The sequence below is a fragment of the Anabrus simplex genome, chromosome 2 (assembly GCF_040414725.1).
Source record: "Anabrus simplex isolate iqAnaSimp1 chromosome 2, ASM4041472v1, whole genome shotgun sequence".
In the NCBI taxonomy this organism is placed as follows: Eukaryota; Metazoa; Arthropoda; class Insecta; order Orthoptera; family Tettigoniidae; genus Anabrus; species Anabrus simplex.
This window is the reverse complement of record NC_090266.1, coordinates 909,623,435-909,651,407: the sequence shown is the minus strand read 5'-3', so window position 1 is coordinate 909,651,407 and position 27,973 is coordinate 909,623,435. Positions and strand designations below refer to the sequence as shown.

General features: G+C 40.6%; 1 protein-coding gene across 1 annotated transcript in view; it reads right to left on the bottom strand.

Annotated features, from left to right (window-relative positions):
- l(3)80Fg (dnaJ homolog subfamily C member 16 l(3)80Fg) overlaps nucleotides 1–27,973 on the bottom strand; it is a 507,034-nt gene that overhangs the window by 236,123 nt on the left and 242,938 nt on the right. The window contains exon 4 of the mRNA XM_067141678.2: nucleotides 18,547–18,827. Within this exon, the coding sequence (XP_066997779.2) occupies nucleotides 18,547–18,827 (281 nt within the window). The remainder of the gene's footprint in view (nucleotides 1–18,546; nucleotides 18,828–27,973) is intronic.

The window sequence follows — 27,973 nt, the reverse complement described above, 5'->3', positions numbered from 1 at the left end:
AAAAAACTGAATCAGTCAAGGTTGTTTTTTAAGGTTGAAAAGATGTATGAAAAACTTAGGTACTGGTCAAGGAAACCTTTTGGTTTGTAAGAAACTTTGAGTTGATGAGATGTTTCTTTATTCTACGTAGTCTTACTAAGTCCTTTAATTAATTAATTAATTAATTTTTCATTATTAACGGTCGACCGTAGGGTTTTTAGTTTTGAGTTTTAAGTTATTATATTTAATTTTAATTTTTCCAGCGAGGATATTCCTTTCAATTTTGTTAATTACTTAATTTTGGTGATTAAATATCTCTTGGTTCCCCAAATAAGTGTTGGTGTTTTCCTTTAAGGGGGTGGTAATTTGATATGACCAGGTGCACTTTTTTTCCGCTCCTCTGGGGTCTCTGGTTGATCTTATGGTAAGGGCCTTTCGTTCCTTTCTTATGTGTTAGTCTAGCACGTTTCCATGTATCTGAACCATGCCTTGGCTGCATGGTCAGACCTTTTGTGCTGTCACTTGGGGTAATTGCGGCTTTAATTGCTCCAAGTGCTACAGTTGGTGGCAGCAGAGCTCGGTTGATTGATTTGTGTGCCACTTGCTCGGATCTACCCGAAGGTCTGTTGTATCCTACCTTAAATTTATTTTGCACTGTGTACTATATGCTTTAATCTCCCTTTCATTAAGCTTATCTATTCTGTTTGTGCCAACTACCTGTGGTTATTTGCATTGTCCCTTTAAAAAACCTGGTCATGGGGTAATTTTAAATTATATGAGGATTCAAAGAGAGTAAAAACTGAAACTTGTAATGTATCTTCCTGTGAAAGGAACGCTTTTGTTTGGATTAATGTGTTAATTTATTGTTTCATGTACCTCAACTATGGCGAGGGCTGTGCTGTTCCCATACCAGCTCAGGAAATCAGAGCTAGTTTATGAACTCACTATCAGGGGCATCAATCCTGCCAACACTGTTGCTGAGTGCGCTGCTTTGCTGACATCGCATGTCCAGGTTCCTATTAATCTAGATTCTGTAAAGATGTGCTGCAATTTTGGTGAGTCTCTAAATTTTATTACCGACCCTTTAACCAAAATTGAAATTGTCAGACAAGAATTCATTGAAACTTTCCCCACTAAGGGGCTGATTAACAAACTTAAGGCTAGGGTGTGGCATTATTTGGGTCGCATCCAAGATTTGATTACTATGAGTCCCCAACCCAGTCTTGTTTCTGAAAGTACTAAGCTGTTGACAATTGCTTCTAGTATTTCTGCTAAACTAGACATTATGTTAGCAAGTAAGGATATGGAGAATTTATCGGTGGTTGAGAGGGAAACCTCCTCTTTTCCTCATTCTAATAATGCTACTAGTCATGCTGATGCCTCACTTAATAATCAAGCTTCATGTTGTGCAGTCTCCCCTGTTCTTGAGAATCTGTTAGCCCGTTTAAATTGTGCTCCTTCTCACTCTTCACTAAAGGACCTTTTCAACGGAGTTAAAAATTTCTCCGTCAATTCAATTGAAGAAAGTACCAGGTTTCTGAGGTTCCTGGTAGAAATGACAGAGTCGGGCAGTGTATATTCCGTTGATGACTTAGGAATTTTCCGAGCCCTATTCTCTCATTGTGAGGGAATTTTGAAACGTTAAATCTCTGAAGCAATTTCAAATAACTTAACGATTATGGAATTTAATGAACTTGTTTTATCAAAATTTATCCCTTCCTTAGCATTGCAGAGTTTGATTCCTCAGTATTGCTTTCAGACTAAACTGCTCAATGAAAATCTTTTAAACTATATATTAGACTTGCGGTTTTACTGCAAGGTATTTCCAATTACGGTGCCAGAAGAGGAAATGGTGGCCCGTATTCTGAAAGGTATTTCCCCTGCCTATCGATCCTACCTCTCCCTCACAAAGAGTCCAACTAATTTTCTTGAATTAGAAGCTGCGTGTACCTTTGCTGAAGATGTGAAGCATGGGGATGCAGCAAGACCTATCTGCCACCCTCCTCCTACTGTGAACCCTGTTTCGCCTCAAACTAGGGATAGTGGAAATCCAAAAAAATGTTATAATTGCGGGTCACGTGATCACCTTAGGAATGCCTGCCCCTCTGTCAAGCGTGCCTCTGGTCCTTGTTATTTGTGAGGGTCGAGGCAGCATCTTAAAAATAATTGCCCTACTTCGTTCCGAAAACGCAGTCAATGACTAAGATCTAATGGTAATACTGGTGAATCGCTTACTCCTGAATTTTATGTGGATTCTGAAAAGGTTATTTGCCCGCAGGAATGTAATAAGATCTCCGCTTTGGTTGAGTCTAAAAGTACCTTCACGAAGGTGGAACTGAATAATGAACCCATTGTTGCTCTTATGGACTCGGGTAGCATTGTCACTTTAATTGATGCTAATTGGTATGATGAAATGAGGTCCCCTTGTAAACTGCCTGAGTTGAAGAAGGTCAAGGTTGCTTGTGTCACTACTAATAAGGATACTATGGAAATTTTAGGATCCGTTGTGTTGAAATTGCGTATTGGTAATTTTACTTGGAAGGTTCATTGCTTGGTAACTCCGAAGCTAGCTTGTAGCATGATTTTAGGTATGGACTTCTTGTCAAGAACTGGTTTAATTTTAGACCTCCAGGCTAGAAAATTTCACTTTAAATTTTCTCCAAATTGTAAATTTGGTATTATTGATGCACCTTTCATTACCTTCAGTGTTGCTTGTGTGGGTAGGTCGCTACCTAGGGAGAGCAATGAAATAGATCAGTTGGATCTTAGTCATTTGGATTATCAGCAAGCTAATCGAGTGTGTGACTTGTGCCATCAATTTCCTGATGTGTTCACTAGCTAGCTGGGAGTTACTGATGTTCTCGAGTATCATATTGAGCTATCTGATAACACACCTGTTAGATCTCCTCCTTACCGTCTTTCACCTCGTAAGATGTTAGAACTCAAAAAGATTATCGACCAGATGCTTGCCGATGGGGTCATCAGATCGTCCACTTCTCCTTATGCATCTCCTGTTTTTCTCGTACCTAAACCCTCTCGGGGCTATCAAGCTGTTATCGACTACAGGGCTTTGAACCGCAAGATCATCTTGCAATCAATCCCTTTACTCGATTTGCACACTTGTTTTGGGTGGTTCTCAGAAGCCAGGTTTTTCAGTGTTAGATCTCAATCAAGCATATTACCAAGTCCCGTTGTCTAAGTCATCCATTCCACTGACTGCTTTCATTACTGATTGGAACCTTTACGAATTTCTGAGGCTCCCGTTTGGGATCTCTTGTGGTACGGCCGTTCTTACAAGGCTGTTAGATTCAATACTCTCAGGTATTAAATTCAAGTTCGTCTTTCATTACCTTGATGACCTTGTAATATTCTCAAATTCCTTTGAAGAACATGTCGAACACGTTAGAGAAGTCCTGGATCGTTTGAGAAAAGCTGGACTAACTGTTAAGTTGTCTAAGGTAGCGTTTGCTAAGCCAAGTATGTCTTTCCTTGGACATGTGGTTTCCTCTGATGGTGTCTCCACTGACCACTCTAGGACTCAGGCTATTAGGGACTTTCTACCCCCTAAAGTTGTCAAAGGCATCGCACGGTTCGTAGGCATGGTGAACTTCTTCAGGAAGTTCATTCCAAATTTTGCAGAGATAGCACCTCCTCTAAATCATCTCAGACGTAAGGATGTCAAGTTCATCTGGGGCCCCTCCCAGCAAGAAGCCTTTGAGACCCTGAAACTTGCCTTGTCAAATGCTCCTGTGTTGGCTATACCCTACTTTAGTAAACGCTTTATTGTACGAACTGATGCCTCAGGAAAAGCTGTTGCTGGTGTACTCTTACAGGAATATGAGGATGGTCATAGAGCGGTTGCCTATGTGTCTAGGATCCTCAATAACCTGGAGAGTAAGTACTCCATCTATGAATTAGAATGTTTGGCCGTGCTGTTTGCACTCGAAAAATTCAGACCTTTCATTGAACATGTAAATTTCGATCTAGAAACAGATAATCAGGCTCTGTCGTGGGTCTTGAACCGTCCCAAAAGAACGGGCAGAATCACTAGATGGGCGCTTAGGATCTCAGCCTTCAGTTTTCAAGTAAAGCATATTACGGGTTCAGAAAATGTCATCGCTGACAGCCTAAGTAGAATGTTTGATGGAAGTTTTGGTCTTGATGAAAAATCTAAGGTTGAAGAAATTGATGAAAGTAATGTTGCTAGTGTGGGTGCCATTCTTTCGGATCTACCTTTGTTATGCCATGAGTATGCAGATCATCAAAAGGCTGATCCTGATTTGAGAGAAATCATCGACAAAATTAGTGATGGAATTGTGGTCAAACCTTATTCTCTGGTGAAGGGTGTCTTATGCTGTAAAGGTTGAAGCGTCGCTAATTTCAAAATTGTTGTTCCCAAGGTTTTAGTGCCAATCATCTTCAAGTACTATCACTCTAGTTCCATTGGTGGCCATTTAGGCACCTTTAAAACTAGGCAGAAAATTAGACAATACTTCATCTGGAAAAGGATGGACGGTGATATCCGGAACATGATTAAGTCCTGTAAAATTTGTTCTATAAGTAAACCTAGTCTTAACAATCGTGTGGGTCTGTTATCTTCCTCACAAGCCTCTCGCCCTATGGAACGGTTATTCATCGACTTTGTAGGTCCGCTCCCTCGCTCTTCCTTGGGAAACACTCATATATTTGTTGCTATTGATGCGTTTTCTCGATTTTCTTGGATTTTCCCAACCAGATCTACGACTGCTCGTACGTCTATAATTTGCCTAAATTCTATCTTTGCATCCTTCGGCCCCCCCAAGTTTCTGGTTTCTGACAATGCCAGTGCTTTCACTAGTCACTTGTTTAAGAAGTACCTTTTCGAGTTGAGCATTTCCCATGTCATTACTACCCCTTACTATCCTAACCCTTCTTACGCCGAAAGAATGAATAGGAGCCTAAAGTCTGCTCTAATTGCTTATCATCACAATAACCAAACCAAATGGGACTCTTGCCTGCACTGGCTGGCTCATGCCTTCAATTCTGCAACACACAAATCTCATGGTAAAACCCCCATGTCACTTATGTTCTGCTACACCCCGTACTCTCCTATGTCAAACGTTCTGGGCATTGATGATCTTCTTCCAGATTTGTCTAAACCCAATGACGTTCAGAAAATCTGGAACGAAGCGAAGAAGAAATTGTCGGTATCCTATGAGAAAGGCAGGAATAAGTATAAAAAGTGTAGAAAGTCACCTAGGTTGAAGGTTGGTGATCAAGTTTTTGTCAGGTCCTATCCCATTAGCAAGGCCATAAACAAATTTTCTGCTAAACTTGCTCCTCGGTATCAAGGTCCCTGTACTATTCTACAGTTTCTATCCCCGGTAATTATTTACTGTAACCCATGAATTTTGATCCTTACCCAGTATCCTGTTTCTGGGAGTTTCTCATAATGGTATATAAAAAAACCTATATCCAATATCCTATCCTGTTTCTTGTTTATTTGGGTTTTTCATGGAGTGTATACGTTGCGTTAAAATTTGATTTTTTTTGAAAAATTTTACTTCTTGACCTTGGTCATGTGCTTTAAGGGTTTAAAACTTATTAATTGGCTCACTGATTGGTGGTTCTATTCCATTTAAAAAGAAAAAGGAGGTTGTAAGCTTAATTAACTTGTAGTTCTGTGTAACGTTTCACAACATGTTTTTCCTTGGTCAGCGTCTTGGTTTTGTAATATTATGTGTGGATGGGAGTTTTCTTTAGCTTTTCTATTCTGTGATCCACTCTGCGTCCGTGGGTTGGCGCTTGTCTGAAGTTTTACGCCTATGTAAACGGTAGCCTCCTAGTTTCAGTTTGTTGATGGTGACGTTATTCTGTAGCCATCCTGATGGGGTTGGTTGTATGTATTGAAAGATGTTTTGAGGAGATAATTTTCTTTAGTTTTCAAGTTAAACGTTTTCCTTATATGTTGTACATTGTATCCCTGCCAATATTTTTTTAAATTTGGGCATTATATATTTTTTTGGTAATGTAATTTGGTACTTGGTTATGGATTGTTTAAAAAAAATTTGGTATTCTGATCCTGTGCCATACCGTAGTTTTAAGTCATGTTAATCTAGTTTAAGGTTAGGTTAAGTATTTTCAGTTTTTATCTTGTGTTTGTGTTTTACGCTCACCAATGTTGTTTTACTCCTTTTCTTCCCTTCCCTTTCTGGGTGTTTTTCTTTTTCTTTGGGGTTGTCGTTACCATCCAAACCAAAGGGTGGAAACCAAATGAAGGTGTTTCTTATTCTACGCAAGTCCTATAAAAGGTTAATTTGACAAACATGTAGTGGTTTAAGTTTAGGTATGTGACTGAGTGCAGTTAAGACCTAGAAGGTCTAATGTTCTAAAAGCAAACATTCATGAACTTTTCCTAAAGGTGTGTATGTACCACAAGGTAACGTAACCTTTGATCAGATGATGCATATGAACTTGCGGAAGTTATTTGTTCACATTAAAGCTTAGCAAGTAATCTGGAGGATAAGAATCCCCTGTGATCTGGACCATTAATAAATTTACCTGCGACTTGTGTGTTGCACAGTTTGGTGCATGGGACTTCATTATAATTGAAAGTGACTAGACATCTGGTGTCATCTAAGTGAACTGTACTGTTTCTTTAATTCAAATCACATATGTTTGGGTTATTAATGACTGTTGGACGTTTTCACATTCGGACTATTCTACCAAAAACTTAGTTTGCTTCAAGACCACCGCCTTATGATGGTAATCATGTGCTGTACATGTGAAGTTTCGGGGAGGGAGACCGTTACCTGCGTAACAATTTTTCCCTCTCCATAAATATTTTTGAACTAGCCGCATGGCTATAGAAAATCTGTGTTCTTAATAGTGGTTCGCCGCTTCATTACTCATTAAGTAATTATTGGTCAAGAATACCCTTCTTTTCAAAACTTATAAGCTGGAAACTTCTCCGCTGAAAAGGTTATTATGTTGTCCAGCTGCTGTGTGCACGTCCTGTCAGTGCCTTACTGTATTCTCCTGCACTCTAGTGGCGTAGGTACAAACTACCTCACCACTTGGTGGCTCTCCCTCTGTGTACATGTGATCGCTGTGGCAGTGGACTGTGGAATCTTGGGAAGAATCGCCATTGCTGTTCTGTGAGAAAAAGGAGATGGATGTGTGGCGTGTCTCTCTCCCTAGCGAGATGATTTGTGCAAAAATGCTCGAGCCTGGTTGAAGTTACATTGGTAGGGCTTTGCCCTAGTGAAACTGCAAGTTATTTTGTTTTATATTCCTCGCCTGGAAATTGTATTTTATGCATTTCTTCAACATACGTAAGTAGAATGTAATGCTGAAGCGTCCTCACAACTACAGCTGCATGAAACTGTAAGTGTTGATCCAACTAAACTTTTACCGATTTATTGTGAAAAAACTGAAAATTTCCCCATGTGAAGAATGTGTGTGCGACACGATGTAATTTGGCATCATCTAAAAACTAAGTCTTGCCTTGTGGAATTTCAAATTTTTTTGGCTTGTTAAATGGAACTTATAGCATGTGTAATTTACGTCAGTTAACTAGGGACTTGCGTGCTATGTGAACGAGTTTTTTAAATTCTTCGAAATTGTAATTTGAAAATGATGTTTATTTATGGCTTTCTAGGCCTAAAAGTTTTGTGGTAAAAGCAAGTCGCTGCAGGGGTGTGGGGTTTACGTGTATATTCTGTTCCGGTTCTTTCTTCTTTTCTTGCTTCTCTGTTTAATTTTAATTTTTAAATAAAAAACTTCTTTTTCTTGGTATTTGGTTGGTTTTCTGCGTCCGGGTTTCACTTGTCCTTTGAATGTATTCGCCTATTGTTGTTTTGCGGCCTGTGATTGGCCCCTTCCTTCCCTTGACTTATTGTTGGTTGTTGCCATGGCAATGCTAAGCTTATTGATGTTGTTGAGATGGGATTGATGATTTGAATTGATGTGCCTGTTATGAAATCTGCCTTGTGGGTGGTTTAGCTTGGTCCCTTTTATTTTTTCTTTGGCATTTTAAATCTTCCTTCTGCTCATTTTTCTACCCGGTGTCGCGCACCTTATTATTAATATTATTTCCCTTTTCTCTGTTTTTCTTTTCGGGAATTTGTACGTAATACCTACCCATCCTTGTAGGGGCTCGTTTGGATATATCCTAAACAAGGTTTTCAGTATTTAAAAAAAAAAACTGTTTCAGTCAAGGTTGTTTTTCAAGGTTGAAAAGATGTATGAAAAACTTAGGTACTGGTCAAGGAAACCTTTTGGTTTGTAAGAAACTTTGAGTTGATGAGATGTTTCTTTATTCTACGTAGTCTTACTAAGTCTTTTAATTAATTAATTAATTTTTCATTATTAACGGTCGACCGTAGGGTTTTTAGTTTTGAGTTTCAAGTTATTATATTTAATTTTAATTTTTCCAGCAAGGATATTCCTTTCAATTTTGTTAATTACTTAATTTTGGTGATTAAATATCTCTTGGTTCCCCAAATAAATGTTGGTGTTTTCCTTTAAAGGGGTGGTAATTTGATATGACCAGGTGCACTTTTTATCCGTTCCTCTGGGGTCTCTGGTTTATCTTATGGTAAGTGCCTTTCTTTCCTTTCTTATGTGTTAGTCTAGCACGTTTCCATGTATCTGAACCGTGTCTTGGTTGCATGGTCAGACCTTTTGTGCTGTCACTTGGGGTAATTGCGGCTTTAATTGCTCTAAGTGCTACATTGTTATGAGGAAGCGCCATCTTACGTTTTACAGTCACCTGTCTCGAATGCTAACACCAGAATATCTTGAAGAATTCTTGATCTCTTATGACCCGGAAATGTACCACTCCATGGGCAACTGCAATGAAGGAGGCTCTGGCAAGTGTCTCTGAGTCACTGGTCCAGGAAAGAAGTAAGTTCACGATATGGATACATGGGTTAAAGGATCTTCTGGGGACAGTGAGAAGATGAAGGAGTGACTGAAGTCCAGAAAGGCTGGCAAGTATTAACCATGGTCCTAAAAGGCCAAAACCATATTATTATTATTATTATTATTATTATTATTATTATTATTATTATTATTATTAGAGTATCAAAAGATAGCATCCATAATGACAGAAACGGTAGTACTATTGACTTAAATCTGATTGATGATATCAGTCGGCAGATAACGGAGAATCAGTATGAAGAAGAGGTGCATCTTGAGACTTGAAGATCACTGTTGAAGAATATCATGGCTATTCCTCGTAAGAATCTAAAAATGGAAATAAAAAAATAGCCTCATGAAGTTGGAAGAAGCTTTAGAGGCTGGAGCAACATGTACGATGTCGTGGAAGAAATCTACAGAAGAACTGAAGCAGAGATCAACTACCACGGAGAACAAGGAATTGTCCAGGACATCACCAGTGACAAATGACATGGAGGAAGACCAATGAAAGTGGGAAAAGGTTCTATCCAAGAAGAAGAGTGAGGATAGGAAGCATGAAGATATTCCAACAAAACGGGCCAGAAACGATCTTGAAGGTACAGCGGTTAGCGAGAGTGGAAAACGACCTTATTCTCTATCAAGGAGTTGTTCAGAAGCCGTAATCATCAAACCAATGAATGGTAAGACTTTCGCTGATGTTTTGAAGGATATCAGGAACAGGGTGAAGCCGGAAGACAGAAGAGCAGGCATCAGATCTATCCGCAAAACAAGAGCTGGGGCTATTTTTCTTGAGTTCAGTAGAACAACACAGACTGAAAACAGGGAGATATTCAGTAAATCTCTAAGAGATGCCCTCAGACAAGATGGCAATGTAAAGGCTTTAATCCCCTGAACTACACTGGAGATTTGAGACATAGATGGCGTCACTACCGCCGCAGATATGGAGGAAGCTGTAAGACGAGATTCCCGTAATCCTCATGGAGAGCTGAAAATATCGGTCACAAAACCAAACAGCTGGGGACAGACTCTTGCCATCTTCAAAACAAAAGATGAGGATGCTCAGAAACTGCGGGAAGCAGGAAGAATTAAGATAGGATGGCTATACTGCAGAGTACGTGCTAGAACCATGTTACCTCACTGCTTTTCAAATCAAATCAAATCAAATCAAATCAAATCAAAATCTCTTTATTTGCAAATGAGGTGTCTACCTCGGTGGCAAATGGTACACTAAAATACATTATTGTCAAGCACTAAATATTAAATTAACAAGAGAAGAAAATTTTCCTATTTTACAATATTATACAATTTACGCTAACAATGTTTTCTATTAAACACACACAGGTCATCCTTAATAAATTTATATTGTTTACAAAATTCTACTTATAATATCTCCTGTACTACTTACAAATATAGTCAACTGATATACAGTATGTGGAATTACTTCAAATGATACTATACAACTGGTATAAGATTATTATTTACATTGCATTTATTTACTTATTTACTTTTTTTTTTTTTTTTTAACCCGTTCTGGAACCTAAGTAGCATAACAACCTGCTGCGTCTTAACCAGAGCCCCTTTTGCCACCACTTTTCAGAGTTCCTGAAGGGCCTTCACAGCTACCACAGCGGTCCCAGGGCCCTCGAAGTCCCCACTGTACTTCACCCCTACAGGCAGTCCCCTACTTTGGCTGTCCAAACTCCTTAGACCAGGGGATGGAATTAATTTATTCACACACATTTTTTTATTTACAATAACCTGCACTGGTCGAATGCCCTGTAACACTTCATTTATTTTCTCTATTGCTGTTTATTCTCTTCTTGAGTATCTGTACAGATTTTGGAAAAGGATCAAACACTACCCCTGGTAAACTGTTCCACTCCTTCACACCCTTCCCAATGAATGAAAATTTACCCCAATCGCTTCTGCTAAAATTCCTTCTAATTTTATATTTGTGATCAGCCCTGCCGATATAATTATTTTCCAACTGAAGCCTCTCACGGATATCTCCCCATGCTTCTTCTCTTGTATAGGCTCTATATAATCCTATAAGTCTAGTTTTCTCCCTTCTCTTACTTAAAGTTTCCCACCCAAGTTCCTTTAACATTTCTGATACACTACTCTTTCTCCTGAAATCCTCTGTTACGAAATCTTGCTGCGTTCCTCTGCACACTATCTATTTCTTTTATGATGCCTATCATATGGCCACCTGGCAACAAACTGCACAGGCCCTGATAGAAGCAAGCTCTGTTTTAAGTATGGAGAAGCTGGTTATAAGGCATTAGGCTGCAAAAAGAATAATCCACGATGCATGCTTTGTACAGGCAAGGGTGTCAATGAAGCTAAACAAAATCATGTTCCTGGATCGGGTGCATGCACAATATTCCGTGAAGCTCTTGAAAAAGCCAAAAATCACAGCAAATGACGTGAATCCTTCAAGCAAACATGCACAGGAGTCATACAGTAACGACCTTCTGACACAGCTGATTTATGAGATGGAAGCAGACATCGTTATTATTAGCAAACCATACCAAGAGAGGGACCATGCAGGGTGGTTTGTGAATAATCTTGGAACAGCTGCAATTTGGATACCAAATCTAGGAAAATATTCAGTAACAGAGCATGGATGTGAAGATGGTTTTGTTTGGGTACAGATTGGGGGAATCGCTACTGTAAGCTGTTATTTTGTGCCAAATGAATCTGTTCCCAACTTTCAGATAAAACTTGATGGCCTTGAGGATACATTACACAGAATGGAAAACAGACTAGTGTTCGCTGGTGATTTTAATGCTCAAGTGTTGGAATGCGGCATGCCACAGACAGACACCAGAGGACAACGTATAATGGAGATGGCAGCCAGAACATGTTTGGTGGTCAACAACATTGGAAATGTACGAACATCTTACGGCCAGGATGTCAGAGAAAAATACCGGAAGCAACCTTCTCATCGGAGGATATTGCACCTAAGATTACAGAATGGCAGGTGATTGCGAACTATACGGGGAAGATCACCAATATATCATCTTTCGAGTGCTCCAGGAAGCTCCTCAAGTAAGAAACATCTTGCGCAGGCCAGCACAGTGGAACATAGTCGGTATCAACACAAGGAAAAGTTTATTAACAGTAATACAGAATGGAATGGAGAACATAACAGAAAAATGTTTTGGCTGTAGAGGGAAAGAAACAGCTGGTCTATGTGTTGAACTCACCATGCAGCTAATCCAGCAAGCATGCAATGTCTCAATGTTCTGAAAGAGACGACGAACTAGCAAGCGCCCAGCGTACTGGTGGACCAAAGAGATTGCTGAACCGAGAAGGATTTGTCTGCAACTTCGAAGCATGGTTCAGAGGATGAGAGGCAGTCCAGAGAATACCTCAGTCTTAGCGGAGTACAAGTCAGTGAAGAAGGAACTCCGCAACGCAATTAGAAAGAGTAAAGCCGATAAATGGTGGACATTGGCTAAGGAAGTAGAATATGGTCAATGGGGACTAGGTTACAAGATTGTAATGAACAAACTCGGGAAATTTTCAACCCCGAGCATGGATCCGCAAACCATTAAAGAAATTGTGGATACACTATTCTCTGACCACCCAGAGAGGATTGACTGTGACGATGAAAAAGAACTCGATGATATAACCTTCTTCACTGTAGAAAAGCTGAATAGAGCTATCAGCTCTCTTAGAAACAAGAATACTCCAAGACCAGATGGTATACCTGCAGAAGTGCTAAAGATAATATCAGAACTCTGTCCAGAACTGTTGCTGAATATGTACAATCACTGCCTGCAAGTGGATGTTTTTGGTCCCCGATGGAAAATGGCCCGATTGGTTTTGATCAGCAAAGGAAAACCTGGTGGTTATAGACATTTTTGTATGTTGGACACAGCTGGAAAAGGTCTGGAGAAACTTCTGCAGCCCAGAATTCTCTCAGCAGTTCACCTAGCAGGGGATTTATCTGTTCGCCAGCATGGATTTCGGAGAGGGCACTCGACGATGGATGCAGTGTGGAAGGTGGTGAACACAGCAGAAAGAGCACAAATGGGCCGTCATCATTCCCGTAAATTGACAATTCTTGTGACTCTGGATGTGTAGAACTCGGCAAGGTGGAACGACATGTTGGAAGCTCTTGAAGAAACTTTCAAGCTACCATAGTATCTTATGCTCATAATGAGAAACTACTTCAAGGATTGCACTCTGCTGTATGATACAGAAGACGGACAAAGGACAAAACAACTGACGGCTTGTGCAGCGCAGGGATCGATCCTTGGCCCAGATCTTTGGAACCCCATGTATGATGGCTTGTTACGTTTGGAGATGCCAGAAGATACGAAGCTTGTGGGCTACGCCGATGATGTGGCCGCCTTGATAGTGGCTCGTAATGTTGAGATGGCTCAAATCAAACTGAACCAGGTGATGCGGTGCATAAAAGAATGGATGATGAGTCACAGGCTAACACTAGCAGAACCTAGAAAAAGGATCAAGACTCTTGTGCCAATGACTGTTGGAGAGTTACTGATTGAAATGTCTATGAGCACAAAATATCTAGGAGTGACTCTTGACTCCAAGCTCACATTTTGGAATCATATTCAGAGAGCAACAGATAAGGCAGTAAAATACATGCCTGCACTTAGTAGACTGATGGGAAATATTAAAGGGCCGAAATCAACTAAACGACGCCTTCTCAGTTCGACGGTTCAGTCAGTGTTCCTGTATGGCTCTGAAATCTGGGCTAAATCCTTGAGATTTGCTTGGTATTGGAGAAGGATAGCTGCCGTATAACGGAGAGCAGCTTTACGTATCGCATGTGCATAATACCAATATAGTTGGTCCATTATTGGACATTATAAATGTTCAAGCTAACTCATTCCTGGTTGCCAGCATTTCACCCCAGTGATCTATATCATCTGATGGCCAGGCAGGCATCAATTTTTGAAAATGAGACAAAGTCTCTCATAGTGCACTGGCATTGGCACTGCCGGTTGCTCCAAGTAGCCTATGCAGTGGCCTCCATGGTATGCACTAGCCAGGCGTCTTGGTAGGTGTGCTATTTACTAACTGATGAGCCCAATTTGGCACACTGGGGTGAAACGCTGGCAACCAGGAATGAGTTAGCTGGAACATTTATAATGTCCAATAACGGACCAACTATATTGGTATTACATATTTACTCATTCGGGACAAATATTTCACATTCCTTATGGAAATCAACATCTATATCATTGCATGTGCGTACCGCACAGTTTCTGAACCTGCAATCCTCATGGTGGCAGCAATAGCCCCAATAGATCTACTTGCATTGGAGAGACAAAGAAATCTGGCGTACCCAAGGAGAGCTGGGAAAGAAATGTGCACAGAAGTGTGCCTTCATTCAACGGATGAGGCGATGGCAACTCAGATGGGAAAGTGACCCTCGAGGTAAATGGACCAAATGACTGATACCACGCTTGGATATCTGGGTTGAAAGGGTTCATGGTGAAGTCAATTATTACCTCACACAGCTTCTAACAGGACATGGATATTTCCAGAAATTCCTGCATAGAGTGGGCGGAGCGAGTGATGCAGCATGCATATACTGCGACGACATCGATGATGTACTTCAAACCTTCTTTGTGTGCGGCCATTGGATGATAAAGAGAAGATGTGTGGAAACTGAATTGGGAGAACTGACACCAGATAATATTACTTCTGTGATGCTACAAAACCAAGAATCCTGGGATAGGGTGGCAGTGTATGTGGAGGATGTCCTTCATCAGAAGAAGAGAGATTTGGAAGCGTACAAATGCCCGTAAAGGAGAAATGAAGAAAGAAGTAGTCTGAAGGACTAAGTAAACACGACATCAACCTGAAGTAATGCGAGAGCGGTTCTGAGGTGATGATGCACATCGTGGGAAAAGGGTGTGTGGTTTTTAATGGGTAAGAATCCCACACACTTGTGGAGTGCAAACCCTTCACAAGTGTCTTTTGAAGATTTTCCACAGTATCTTGTAAATAATAATAATAATAATAATAATAATAATAATAATAATAAATAATAATAATAATAATAATAATAATAATATCATTGCTTTTTTCTGGAAGAAAGTTAACCAGTACTCACTCGACCCATCCCAAACACAGAATACTGGAGTTGCAGGCTAGAGTTTCTACAGTGTCATATAATCATGTTATACCACCAGGTATCCAGTTGCAGTAAATTAGTTAAAAATTAATTTCGGGAGCCAATTCCTTCCCACTTCTAGGCCTAACCTATCGTCGCCATAAGGCCTATCTGTGTTGGTGCGACGTAAAGCAAGTTGTAAAACGTTTACAGGTATGCGTACAGGAGCATACTGGCAGAACAAATTTCTGATGATGGTGTATATTATTATTATTATTATTATTATTATTTTATATTTTATTACGAGGGCCATCCGGAAAGTAGTACCCGTTAGCGCCGCATGAAGCGCTGACGACTGAGGTAGCCGCTGGGCAAGGTCAGACCGTGTCAGTGGCTTGTCTGCCTGCTCTGTGCGAGGTTGCGTGACGCTAGCATTGCCTGTGTTGTGTCTGTGATCGTTTAAAATGTTTAAACAAATTGAGAACCCCGCCAGTTGTGAAGTGAGGGCCGTGATTAAATTTCTTAATGCACGAAACGTTCGACCTTGTGATGTTCATCACCAATTAATGGAGGTGCATGGAGACAATGTGATGGACGAGTCGTCTGTTCGGAGCTGGTGTCGCAACTTCAACCTGGGGAGGGGGAATACACACGACGAGGAGCATTCAGGGAGACCATCTGCGATCGCGCGTCACAATTGATGAACTCTGTGAACATTTTCCTAATGTGTCTCGAACAATTGTTCATGAAATTGTCAAAGACCCTCTGCATTATTCAAAAATCTGTGCAAGGTGGGTCCCTCGCATGCTTACAGAGGAACACAAAACCAGGCGTATGCCTGCAGCACTGACGTTTCTGGGACGTTATTCCGATGAAGGAGAATCTTTCCTGACTCGCATCATTACCGGGGACGAAACATGGGTCTGTTATGCATCACCTGAGAGTAAACGGCAGTCAATGGAGTAGCATCATACTCATTCACCAACCAAACCAAAAAAATTCAAGACAGTTCTGTCCACCAGGAAACTCATGGCAACCGTTTTCTGGGATCGCCGAGGTGTACTGCTCATTGATTTTATGGTCCGTGGAGAGATAATTAATGGTAATGCGTATTGTGAAACATTAAAGAAATTACAGCAAGCAATACAAAATCGACAGTGAGATCTATTGTCTACAGGCGTCATTCTCCTTCTTGACAATGCCAGGCCTCATGCAGCTGCGATAACACAACAACGTTTGCAGCAATTCAAGTGGGAAACCTTCGACCATCCCCCGTATAGCCCGGACTTGGCCCCTTCGGATTTTCATCTCTTTAAGAAGCTTAAAGACTTTCTGGTGGGAAAAAGATTTGACAGTGATGAAGAACTTAAATGAGCCGTGACTACGTATCTCAATACGCTGGCGGCGGAGGACTATGACGCTGGAATACAAAAACTCGTCCCACGTTATGACAAATGCCTAAATTTGCTTGGAGATTATGTGGAGAAGTAGTGTAAAGTATGCTCTTTCCAATAAAAATGTGTATATTTGTTAATATTTACTCCTGTGTCTTTATTGCGCAAACGGGTACCACTTTCCGGATGGCCTTCGTATTTTATCATTTTATCTGTACACTTCAATTTTTTCTTCATACTTTGTTCTTATCTCGGATTAGGTATACAAATGTCAAAAGTGGGTTCAGTTCAATTTTGTTTTATTTTGTTTGTTTGTTACAACATCTTGGGAAAATGGATAAACAGAATTTCTTGAAACTCTGTGTTTAAGTTTACAGATAGCTAGGTTGCGAACTAGACTATATATTATGATTAGTACACAGTGAAGTCTCTGTATTCAACGGCCAAAACAGGGAACATATAAGCCGGGCTGAGTGGCTCAGACAGTTGAGGCGCTGGTTTTCTGACCCAAACTTTGCAGGTTCGATCCTGACTCAGTCTGGTGGTATTTAAGGTGCTCAAACGCATCACTCTTGTGTCGGTAGATTTACTGGCACGAAAAAGAACTCCCACAAGAAAATATTCCAGCACCTCGGTGTCTCCAAAAACTATCAAAAGTAGGCAGTAGGGCGTAAAAAACAATAACATTATTGGTTTATTAGGAAACATTTAAAAGTTTCTGCCGATATTAAATGTATAGAAAAATTATACTTAATAGAAGTCAAGGAAAATATAATTTCTGATCTTTTATGTTGCATGTGTTTTTATCATAACAGATATTCATCATTAATACATGATCACAAACTTACAAATATCTTCCAAAAAATTAGTTGCATTTAAAAAGAGTACATAACAATAATTTTAGAAAATACTTCCAATCTTTTATATCTGATACATTTTTACTATATGGGCTATAATGATGGAGATATTCGTGAACTTAGATTTTTTAATCAATGGTGAGCATCACTGGCATGGAAATATTGTACAGCTGAAATGGTAAGAAGCTGATTGCCGCTGTAATTGTTTTTAAAGCTGCAAACCCACATGGTCAGTAATTTCTATTTATTAGGAAATAATGGCCATGACAAATGAACTGACAAGAAAAATGTGAAGGAGCAATTCCTTGAAGAATGAGGAGAAAAAGGAATCATAAGGAGGGGGTTGAAAGTCTATGTCTTGAATGCCCCAATATTGCCCAGCTGTAAGAAAAAAAAAATGAGATGGCCTACAACATCCCAATCTCTTAAACCCTATCAACAATGATGTTACAATGTCTGACTATTGTTATTAGTTGAGATGTGTTTTATCTCCTCTGCTGCTGCTCATCTCTACTAGATGGCATTACTGCTGCAGTTACCAAAAGCACTAAACCATTAATGATGGGTACACAATAGCTAATGATAATAAATGACTACTATCATCATTCAACACAGGAAAGGTAATTTAAATTTTGATCCTATTCTTCACATCTCATTCATAATACTACTTTCTGGAATCAAGACAAATTGACAATCCACAGTAGAAATGCATTCCTTTATCTTTTCCTTCTAAAATAATAAAGCTTCCGTACACCTTATACCATCAGAATATTTCAATCCTTGTATGATACAGCATTATGGTAAACTTATATAAAAAACAAACAGTAGTGTTCTGTCAAACAATCAAAACCCACAATGTCTAAGATAATTCTGGATGTCAACGGTAAACTATCGTAAATGCAAAAACCACAATTTTGAGCTTTATTTATCGTATGTGACTTGTTTTGGGCGTCTTCTTATGGGTACACTATTGTACGTTTCACAAGAATGAAGATAAGCTACGTGATACTATCGTACGTGCAAGGAGAATCCAGCTCCTATGATAGCTTACCATGGTCAGAACTGTCAATCTGACCTGCCTTAGAGGTAGCAAAATATGTGTCTCAGCAGCTTCTTTCTGTTCTCCTGTAAAATTAGTGAAATGTCACTTATGATAGTTTACCTCTGACGCCCAGAATAGAAAATCACCATTTCTTCCTGACTGGATAAATGCAGCTGAGATTGTATGGATTAATTCCTGCCAGTACGTGAATGTTAAACAAGCTAACAGTCAATTCAATACAAAAAACAAATATTATTTCATCATATCATTACTTACCCACAATTTTCTGCATGCTGAAGAGTGACTCCCTGTATATACTTGTCTTGCCATCTATAAGTATAACTAATGATGGCAAAGTATGAATGCCAACTTTACGTGACAGTAATTGTTCATTTTCAGAGTGGACAGTTGCAATACCAAATCCAATTGGTTCCAATTCCTCAATGATGCGACGGAAAACAGGCTCCACTTGCAGGCATGCAAAGCACCAATCAGAGTAGAATAAAATAAGATGTGGAACTCTGTAGCTCTTCGGGACTAGTTTGTTTTCATATGCCCTAGAAAGGTACAAATAATGGGAAGGAAAGATGTATAAAAATCTAAAATTCATTCCTGGCTCACAGCACACAAAAATATACACTCTTTGAATAGTATCCCTAACTTTATATTAACATGCATATTAAGAGCAAAAATTATTGTTCTCTACCGCTATTGAATTATATTTGATATTCATTAGTTCATTGTCCGGGTTCTTACAATAACTTGTTACATCCTGATTTATGGACCATACATAACACATGAAACATACATACTACGTAGTCCTATTTGTTTAAATACCAGTTCCTTAAGAACAGAACTGGTCATCCTGGACACAGTTTGAGTCGTGAAAATCCTTGTGTTGCAAGACCACTAAAAAATACGCTCGGCAACTTCGGGTAACACTATTTTATACTGTGATGGCATGTTTGTCATGCATGTTAGGTACCAAAATGGGTTTTAAAAAAAGCAATGTACATTTAAATCTTATAGCTAAGCTATATTGTATAGTATTTTTTGAAGTGATTCCACATACTGTATATGAGATGATTACGTGTGTAAGTACAGAAGAGATATTATGAGTATAATTTTGTAAATAATATAAATTTATTAAGGATGAGCTGTATGTTTAATAAACAAAATGTTAATGTAAATTGTATAATACTGTATTTTAGGAAAAATGTATTTTTAACTTAAAATGTAGTGGTTGCGAATAATGTATATTTGTGTATCATTTGCCACCGAGGTAGAGACCTCATTTGCATATAGTGTATTTTGATTTGAATTTGCCTGGGAGCGGGAGAGACCAGTTAGTTTGGTCCCACCTACAAGCAATTGACAACACTGCTAAACCATTGAGCCCAACTACTGCTTGCACTACCTACCACTTAGGAAGAATGAGCACAGAGTGGGATATGTTGGACCCTCCCTCTGGTCACAACCTATAAAATTCTGGGGGACAGCACCAAGAGAGTTCTGAACATCTTCACTCTCTGGGATTTTCCGATACCTTCCCTTTCAGAAAACATCTCGAATAACTGGCCCATCTCATAAAAGGCGAACAGGCAGCTGGTCAGATGAAGTGTTCAGTGTCAGTGTCGGAGTGCTGAGGGACTACTGTCATTGTGGCAGACTGCTGTAAAGTGTGTTCACTCATTGAGTCACAAAGTAGTGCTCCAGTTGAGAGTCTGACATAAAGTAAGTATCCCGGTTGCGTGTGTCAGCGTGAAGTCTGACGGAGGCTAGCAAGGGATACTGAACTGAGGCTGTTGGAATGTGCAACTGACAAATGAGTAACCGTGGCTTATTGCAGTGGACAGCGCACTGCATGCGATATAAGAAACTATGTAGGGTGTAACTGTGCATCTAGTGTGACTGCATTCATGTGTAAGTGACTGAGAAAGCAAAACGTGAGTTAGTGCATCTGTTAATGTGTTAAGTACTAGTAGCTAAATAAAATTTAGTTGTAGAGTAGAATGCTACCAGTTGTCATGCTACAACTGGTGTCAGAATCGGGATCAATCAATAGTGTATTTTATAGTTTATAGATTTTTCTAAAGAATAGCAAAATGGATGCTGATAACTTCCAGGCTCCTCTCAAAAAACTCTGTGAACTAAGATTGAACTTCAAAGTGAACTTAAATCCTGTAAAGATGAACTTAAGGGCAAACTTAAATCTAGCCAGGACCAACTTAAAAGTGAACTTACACCAAACCAGGACAAATCCATAAGAGAATTAATAGAAGAATATAAGTGTGAATTAAAATTGAATCACAAAAATATCAGGAGCGAACTAAAATCAGAACTGAGTGAACTCAACTCTTGAAAAAAAAATTAAAATTAAAGACTGACACCACGCAGGATGTTAACAAACTGGTTGAGAAGAAGTTTAAGGTAATATCCAAGGTTGTGGAATCCAGAGTTTAAGACCTGAGGGAGGAACTGAGTGCTCTGGGTGGAACAATGTTACCATGGAGACTTGAACAAAGAACACCAGCAGTGACCGTGGCTCCAGTGTCGCAAAGGTGAAACTCTCATGTTACGACGGGACCACTTCTGGGAGAGCATTTCAGATCGAGTTCAAGATCATCTTTGAGCAGAACAAATGGACATCGGAGCAGAGTGCTGCATAGCTGATTGCAGGGTTACATGGGTGAGCAGTGGAGGTATACTACATACCCTGCCACGTACTAGGAGTAGAGGCCATATAATGCAGTCCAACATCAAAGCAATTTTTGAGAGGATACCATCAACATTACCAGGTCATTCACCGAGTCCAACACCAGAAATCACTACCTACTGCTGGCCATGGATCATTTCACCAAATGGACAGAGGTCTACACCATCTTTAACCCAGAGGCAATGACAGTAGCTGACATCTTAGTGAAGAACTTCTTCAGCCACATCGGTGTACCAAAGGAACTACACAGCAACTTGGAGTCAAGGCTTGTGCAAGAGGCTTTACTAAGTCTGAGATTTTGGAAGACTCACACGATGCCTCTCCATCCCTAATCAGGCAGCATGGTGGAGCCGTATGTAAAGACCATTGTGGAGCCCCTGAGGAAGGTGGTCTCAGCGCACGAGAGGGACTGTGATGAGAGTATCCTATTCTTCCTGATGGCCTATCGAGCATCCACCCACAAGATGCCAGGCATGATACCTGCCAACATGGTCTTCAGGGCTATGCCTGCCTTGCAACCTGGATCGGCACCAGATCAGGAGCAGCCAGCGATGGACTACGCATGGGAATTGGTGCAGGCCAAATGTTATCCACCCCTATGCCCGATAACATCTGACTTGAAGGCTTTCTATGACCTATTGGCCAACTCTGTGGGTATCCAGGAAGGTGACCGGGTTTGCCTGTACCAACCTGTGCAGATGAAAAGGAAGTCAGCGAAACGTCAGTTACCATACAATGTCATCACCAGGATTAACAATGTCATCTACAGGGTCTGGCAGCCTCCCTGAGGGAAAATGACGGTTGTCCATATGGATCACTTGGCACCACATCGTGGAGCAGCTTGGGACGAGCAGCTGTAAAGCGGAAGCATTGTGACAGGATGTCTGCCATTTCCTTTGGGAGCGGGAGAGAGCAGTTACTTTGGCCGCACCCACAAGCAATCAATGTCACTACTAAACTGTTGGCCCCTCCTACTGCTCACACTGTCTACCATTTAGGAAGAACGAGCCTGGATTGGGATGTGCTGGCCCCTACCTCTGGGACAATCTAGAAACCTCTGGAAGACAACACCAAGAGTGTCCTGGACGTATCCACTCTCTGGAGTTTTCTAAGGGCTTCCTTTCTGGAAATATCTTGAGTAACTGGCCCGGCCCATATAAGGTGGAAAGTGTTACAAGCTCAACTTCGCTTACCTTATGCATACTTCTCCGCTCCGATTCAGTGCACATTATATTGCGCTGCTTCACGAACTGTCAGCTTACAAGTCTGTCTCACCACTGCTTGGACTGTTGCCCCTCCACGCGCAATCTCCATGACGTCACCCGGTTCCAGTATTTTCTCGAGCTCGCTTCACTTCCGTATATATATTCGCCGCTTTTTCTTGTCCAGCGGTCAGGTGTGATTGATATGTTGTAATCGGCAGTGGGAGCTTGAGCAGTGTACACGGCTGGACCGTGTGCATTTCAATTTTACTTCATTCTTCTCTACGTACTGGGTGAGCAGACTTTTATTATTATTATTAACATCCATTCAATTTTGCCCTCTCTCTCTCTCTCTACATGGGCTTTGCTATTGCTTGGATTTCGAACTTTAGTCCCTTCAGGACTCTACGAAATACACTGTGCCAAACTATTGACTTTAGACTTGTGGTGGAAATGTGAAGGAAGAAGTGTTCTGGACTATCGATATTACGGTCACCTTCAACTTCTAGAGTGTTGTGCATGAACTTTGCCTTCCCTCATTTTGAAGTGGGACTTGACAGCCTGATCATTATTTAATTTCCCTTTCCCTGCTGTTTGTTTTTTTGTTTTCTTTTCCGGGTCCTCTTTCCACTCTCCTTTTCGTCTCCCATTCGTAAATTTCTCATAATATACTAATGAAATTTGGTAATATTGTGGTCAGCCAATTTCACACTGCGTCTGCTGTTTACATTTTGAATGTTCTAGTATCTTCCTGTCTCAAAAAAGAGTGTGTTAGATTTTGGGGGATATGATGTCGTTTTATTGCGTACCATCTGAGGTACTGGAAAGTTCCCTTTAACTTGTATAATTTTTACTTGTTCCTTTTCAAAATTTCTTGCTGTTTTCGCACGGCATTCATGTAAACGTTGTCATGTTGGAACTTGAATGTAATGAAAATATTAATTTATTCCTATAGCCCTTATCTCGTACCTGAGTATACCAAAGATTTATTGTAATTTGTGCGGTTACCCTTTTTTAGTGCCTGTATGAACCAAAATAAGACCTATCAATAACTTGAATGATTCCCTTTTTCTACAGTGTATCAAATGGTCCATTTTACTCTCTGTTGTGAAAACATTTGTTATCTCTTTTGAAGTTGTTTCAATATATTTGTTCATTTTTCTAAACCTGTGCTTTTGGGAGTTCTCATTTCTGTGTTCCCTTTCGTTTTGCTTAGTATGTACCTACTGCGGAAATTCCTCTTGGGAAAAGGCCCATAATTGTAATCGGCACACGGCCTGGGATGTTGGTTACTTGGAGCATGACATTTGAATAGTGCCACTACCCCGTACTTTACGTTTCCCTGCGCTCTGCTTGCTAAGTTCTCTGTGCGGCATACCAGCACATATTCATGGGAGTCTTTCGCTTCCTTCATATCGAACTTTCGTTGATATTCGCCAAGCGATTGCTGCAAGTACTTGGAAATACATACTCATATTTAATTATACCATTGTATTGCAACAACAGTCAGCCAGACGGAGTGTTCAGGTTTTTTTTTTTTAGGCACAGCCTTTGCCTGGTGTGTGTAAATGCGGAACCACAGAAAAATACCCACTATCTACCGAATGCAAGCTGACAGGTACGTCACCTGGTGACATAATTTATTTACCTTTACAAAAAGTATAAGGAAGTCAGTTCAGTTTTGTCAAATTTTATGAGCACTATATAAAGGACATAAAATATTAATGATGATGATGATGATGATGATGCTTGTTGTTTAAAGGGGCCTAACATCGAGGTCATTGGCCCCTAATGGTACGAAATGAGACGAAATGGAATGGTCTCCACTGACCAGAGTTCAAAACGTGAGGACGAAGAATGAATGGATGGACATGAATTTAAAACAATCAGTGGATGCGACCCCCAATGCCTTACATTCACAGAAACTGACGTAAAACAATAGGATTACTGACCAAGGGACTGCTGCTATAGCATAACACTGAATCGATGATGCTTGCAGTCTAAAGGGGGTCCAAAATCCAAGTTATCGGCACCTCATAACGGTACTTATCGCTAGGAAAGTAGAGCCATGGTATTTGTCATGTTGCGGTACTAATCAAAAGTAGCAGAGACTCGCGGTATTCCACACATTATGGTACTACTCACAGGTTATGAAATTCGACATATAATACAGACCTATGGTTTTTCTCACTTTGCGGCGTCATTTACAGGCAACGCAAACCTACGGTGTTCATCACGTAAGAGTACTAACCACAGGGACCTGCACTATCCCGTGGTGTTCCTCGTATAGTGGGTACTAATCATAGGCAAGGCAGAACCATGGTAGCTATCATCCCATGGTCCTGCTCATTTGGTGGTACTAATCACAGGTACTGCAAAAGCCGACCGCACGGTGCTCCTGTGTGCTACTAATCACAAACGTATTTGGTACCGAATATAGTGGTACTACGCGCAAGTAAAAGCAACCCATGATGTTCTCCACGTGGTGGTACTAATCACAAGTAGTTTCATGGTTCCAAGACAATCATCCCTTGGTCGCCCCTCTTAGTCGCCTCTTACGACAGACAGGGGATACCATGGGTGTATTCTTCATCTGCGTCCCCCACCCACAGGGGGTCATAAAATATTAAAGAATCTTTCAATCTTTACAACAAACTCTTATTCATATTAATTCATTCTTCACATCCTTAAAAGTTCACTTATCTATGAAAACATTCTTTGCTTGAATTTCAGAAAGAAAAAAAAATTTAAAAACCATGTCTACCATTCCTGCCCCCTCCTGTAAACTCTGCATTACCTTGGGAAAAATCTCCCCATACACTCTATCCATCCAGCTAAGACTCAGTCCCAATGACTATATCTGTATACTTAATTTCAATTAGCTACCAAGCCTAAATCCCTAATTTATGATACCAGACAGTTTAGCAAACGACATGTTAGCTGCTCATTTCCCCCACTGAGCTTTATATCAGAATTTTAGTGGAATTTACTTTTCATTTGTCAGACAAATTAAAAGTAATTTTATTCCAAGTAGAAGCACTGTCATCCTCTTTACACTTCTTAGTCTCCCATTTTAGAGGTGTTTACCACTCTCTTTCAACAACTTGCCCATTTTCAGAGAAACAAATTTATTTAAGTAAAGGATATTTGTCCTGAGGTCCTTTCTCCTGATCCATCCATTTGGATGCAAAAATAGTTCCCATCTTTCAAAAGTACACTTAACCTCTCTGTTGGTCACTGATCGAGCATTTTGCTCACAATGAATTTGGAATCGCATTTCCACACAAATGAAGGTCACAACTTTTTCTCTCCCTCTACCTGACTTTTGTAGTGTTGTCATCTAGCTGTTGAAAGGATTTGTCTCAAAATTATTCGTGCAACCACTGGGGTGATTATCTTCCTGTTTAACATTTGATCTCATACGAATAATTTATATTAATATTTTATGTATTTGGGAACTGACAAGAACATTTCTTTAATTAGCCTCGTAAACATACATACACTAGTGTCCAAAAGTTAAGCTTAATCACTAAACGAGGCCATACCACCTGATAGGAATTAAGACGGACTGCTGAACAAACGGAGGCTGAATCACACACCATATGTCACACACTTGTAAAAAAAAAAAAAAAAACAGTGTCAGAAAGGTTCTGATAGCTAAGGTACACTTTTGACAACAACTAACAAAACTTGGCAATGTCTTCCACAACAAAATATGCTGTTAATAGGGTGTATGGTTACCCCTAATGGCCACACATGCTTCTCAGTGACGTGGCATGCTTTCTATCAGATGGTCCAAGAGCTCTTGTGGCAGTTGATCCCATTCCTCCGAAAGGTCAATGCAAAGGTCTTGGAAGGTCTTTGGTGGAGGCTGGCGGGATCCAATTCGCCTCTCCAATGCATCCCAGGCATGTTCTATAGGATTCAGATTCGCAGACCTCGCTGGCCAGTCCATGCGATGAATGTCTTCCCCAGCCAGATTTTCATCCACCAGAGCAAGGCGGTGCGGTCCGGCATTACCATCCACTGAGGGAGTCTGGACCAACTACACCTCTGAAGAGTCGAACATGTGTTCTCAGTACTCATCCCTGTATCTCCGAGCATTAATAGTGTTCCTCGGGCCACCCACGATGGGCAGGTCCGTACGGCCATTCAACATGATGCTGCCCCACATCATGACGCCACCATCACCATACTGGTCCCATTCCACGATGTTTCTGTGCTTGTATCGGCTACCCGGTTCTCTCCAGATTAATGTGCGATGGGAATCGTTCTGCAAACTGAAGAGGGATTTATCTGTGAGGAGCACATGCCTCCATTCATTCATGGTCCAGTTTCAATGTTGAAAGCACCGCTGGACATCGGGCAAACAGCACTGCTGTTCTGAGCCTCCGATACACAGTTTGCCGGGAAACGGCAACCCCTGAGACGGCTGCAAGCTCCGCCGACATCTTGCAGCTGCACTCCGATTTTGTTGGGCGGTTAAGGCCAGATATCGGTCCTGCTGTGGGGTGGTTACCCTTGATCGACCTGGTACTGGCCTATGACTAACATCTCCTGTGTCTCAAAATCATCTCCAAAGCCTGGAAATGACATGTTGTGGCATATTCAAGGATACGGCAACTTCGGTCTGTGTCTGGCCTGCTTCCAGGCGGCTGAGTATTCTATCCTGCAAAACGGGGTCCAAATGGCATCGTTGTGCCCTTATGTTGTCACGTTCACCACGAGGCTACACTCCGCACACTATAACGGGGCAAACACGACCGAGGGAATATGGGGCGCAGGCACTGGCTGTGTTTACGTTGCAGTTACACCGCTAGTCAAGGCAGGGAACACTCCTTTCCTATACAGAGCAAACATGTACGGTTGGTAGGTGCATATGTTGTGCGATTTGCGGTCTATTTCCTGTTGCCCTGCTTACTCGTAACTTATGCTTAACTTTTGGACTCTAGTGTACATACATACGTACATACTGTAACAGTAAAATAGCCCGACTTTATGGATTAATTTTAAAGTTAGCACGAAGTAGGTCTCAGGGCAATTCTGGATAATTTGTAGCTAGGGCTTGGTACAGGAGGCAGGGTCCTATCTACAAGAAAAGTTTTAAATAGATTGAATAATAGTTTTTATTCAGAAAATGCATTTTAAAGTGCACATCACCTTCCTGTTGATAGTCGCTGTCTTCAACATCGCCTTTTGATGACCCGTGCTCCCAGTTCACCAGGCTGAACGGGACTGGAACACGTTCTGCAAGTTGCCAATATTACGTTGAGATAAGGCCGGAGCACCCTGGTCGGTTTGATATAGGTTTGAGTCTCAAACTTTCGATGTTCTGGACGATCTCTGACGTTCTCCGACGATCTACGAAGATCTCCGATGATGTTGCAGGGTAATCACTCGTCACATAACTTATACGAATGTCCAGAATTACACAGTCCCCCGACACTTCGGTTTAACAGCACTGTTTCATTTAATGTGGTTGTGATATGCAGTCAAATTCACTCTTAATCTTGTAGACAGAATTTATAAGTTCACTAAAGATGAAGATGTGGGTAGCATCGAGATTGGAAGAAAATAAGCACAGTTCATGAATAGAAATAACGGAACTGAAATTTATTCACACACTTGGGACAGTTTGTGGTGATTTTCCACTAAATAAAGGAGCACTTGACATTGAAAGAAATGTATGACTGCTCTAGAGTTTATCAAAGACACTGCTGTCAGTCACACACAAATACTGTAATTTACACACTGTTCAGAAGAAATACACAATTTTGTTTGAATT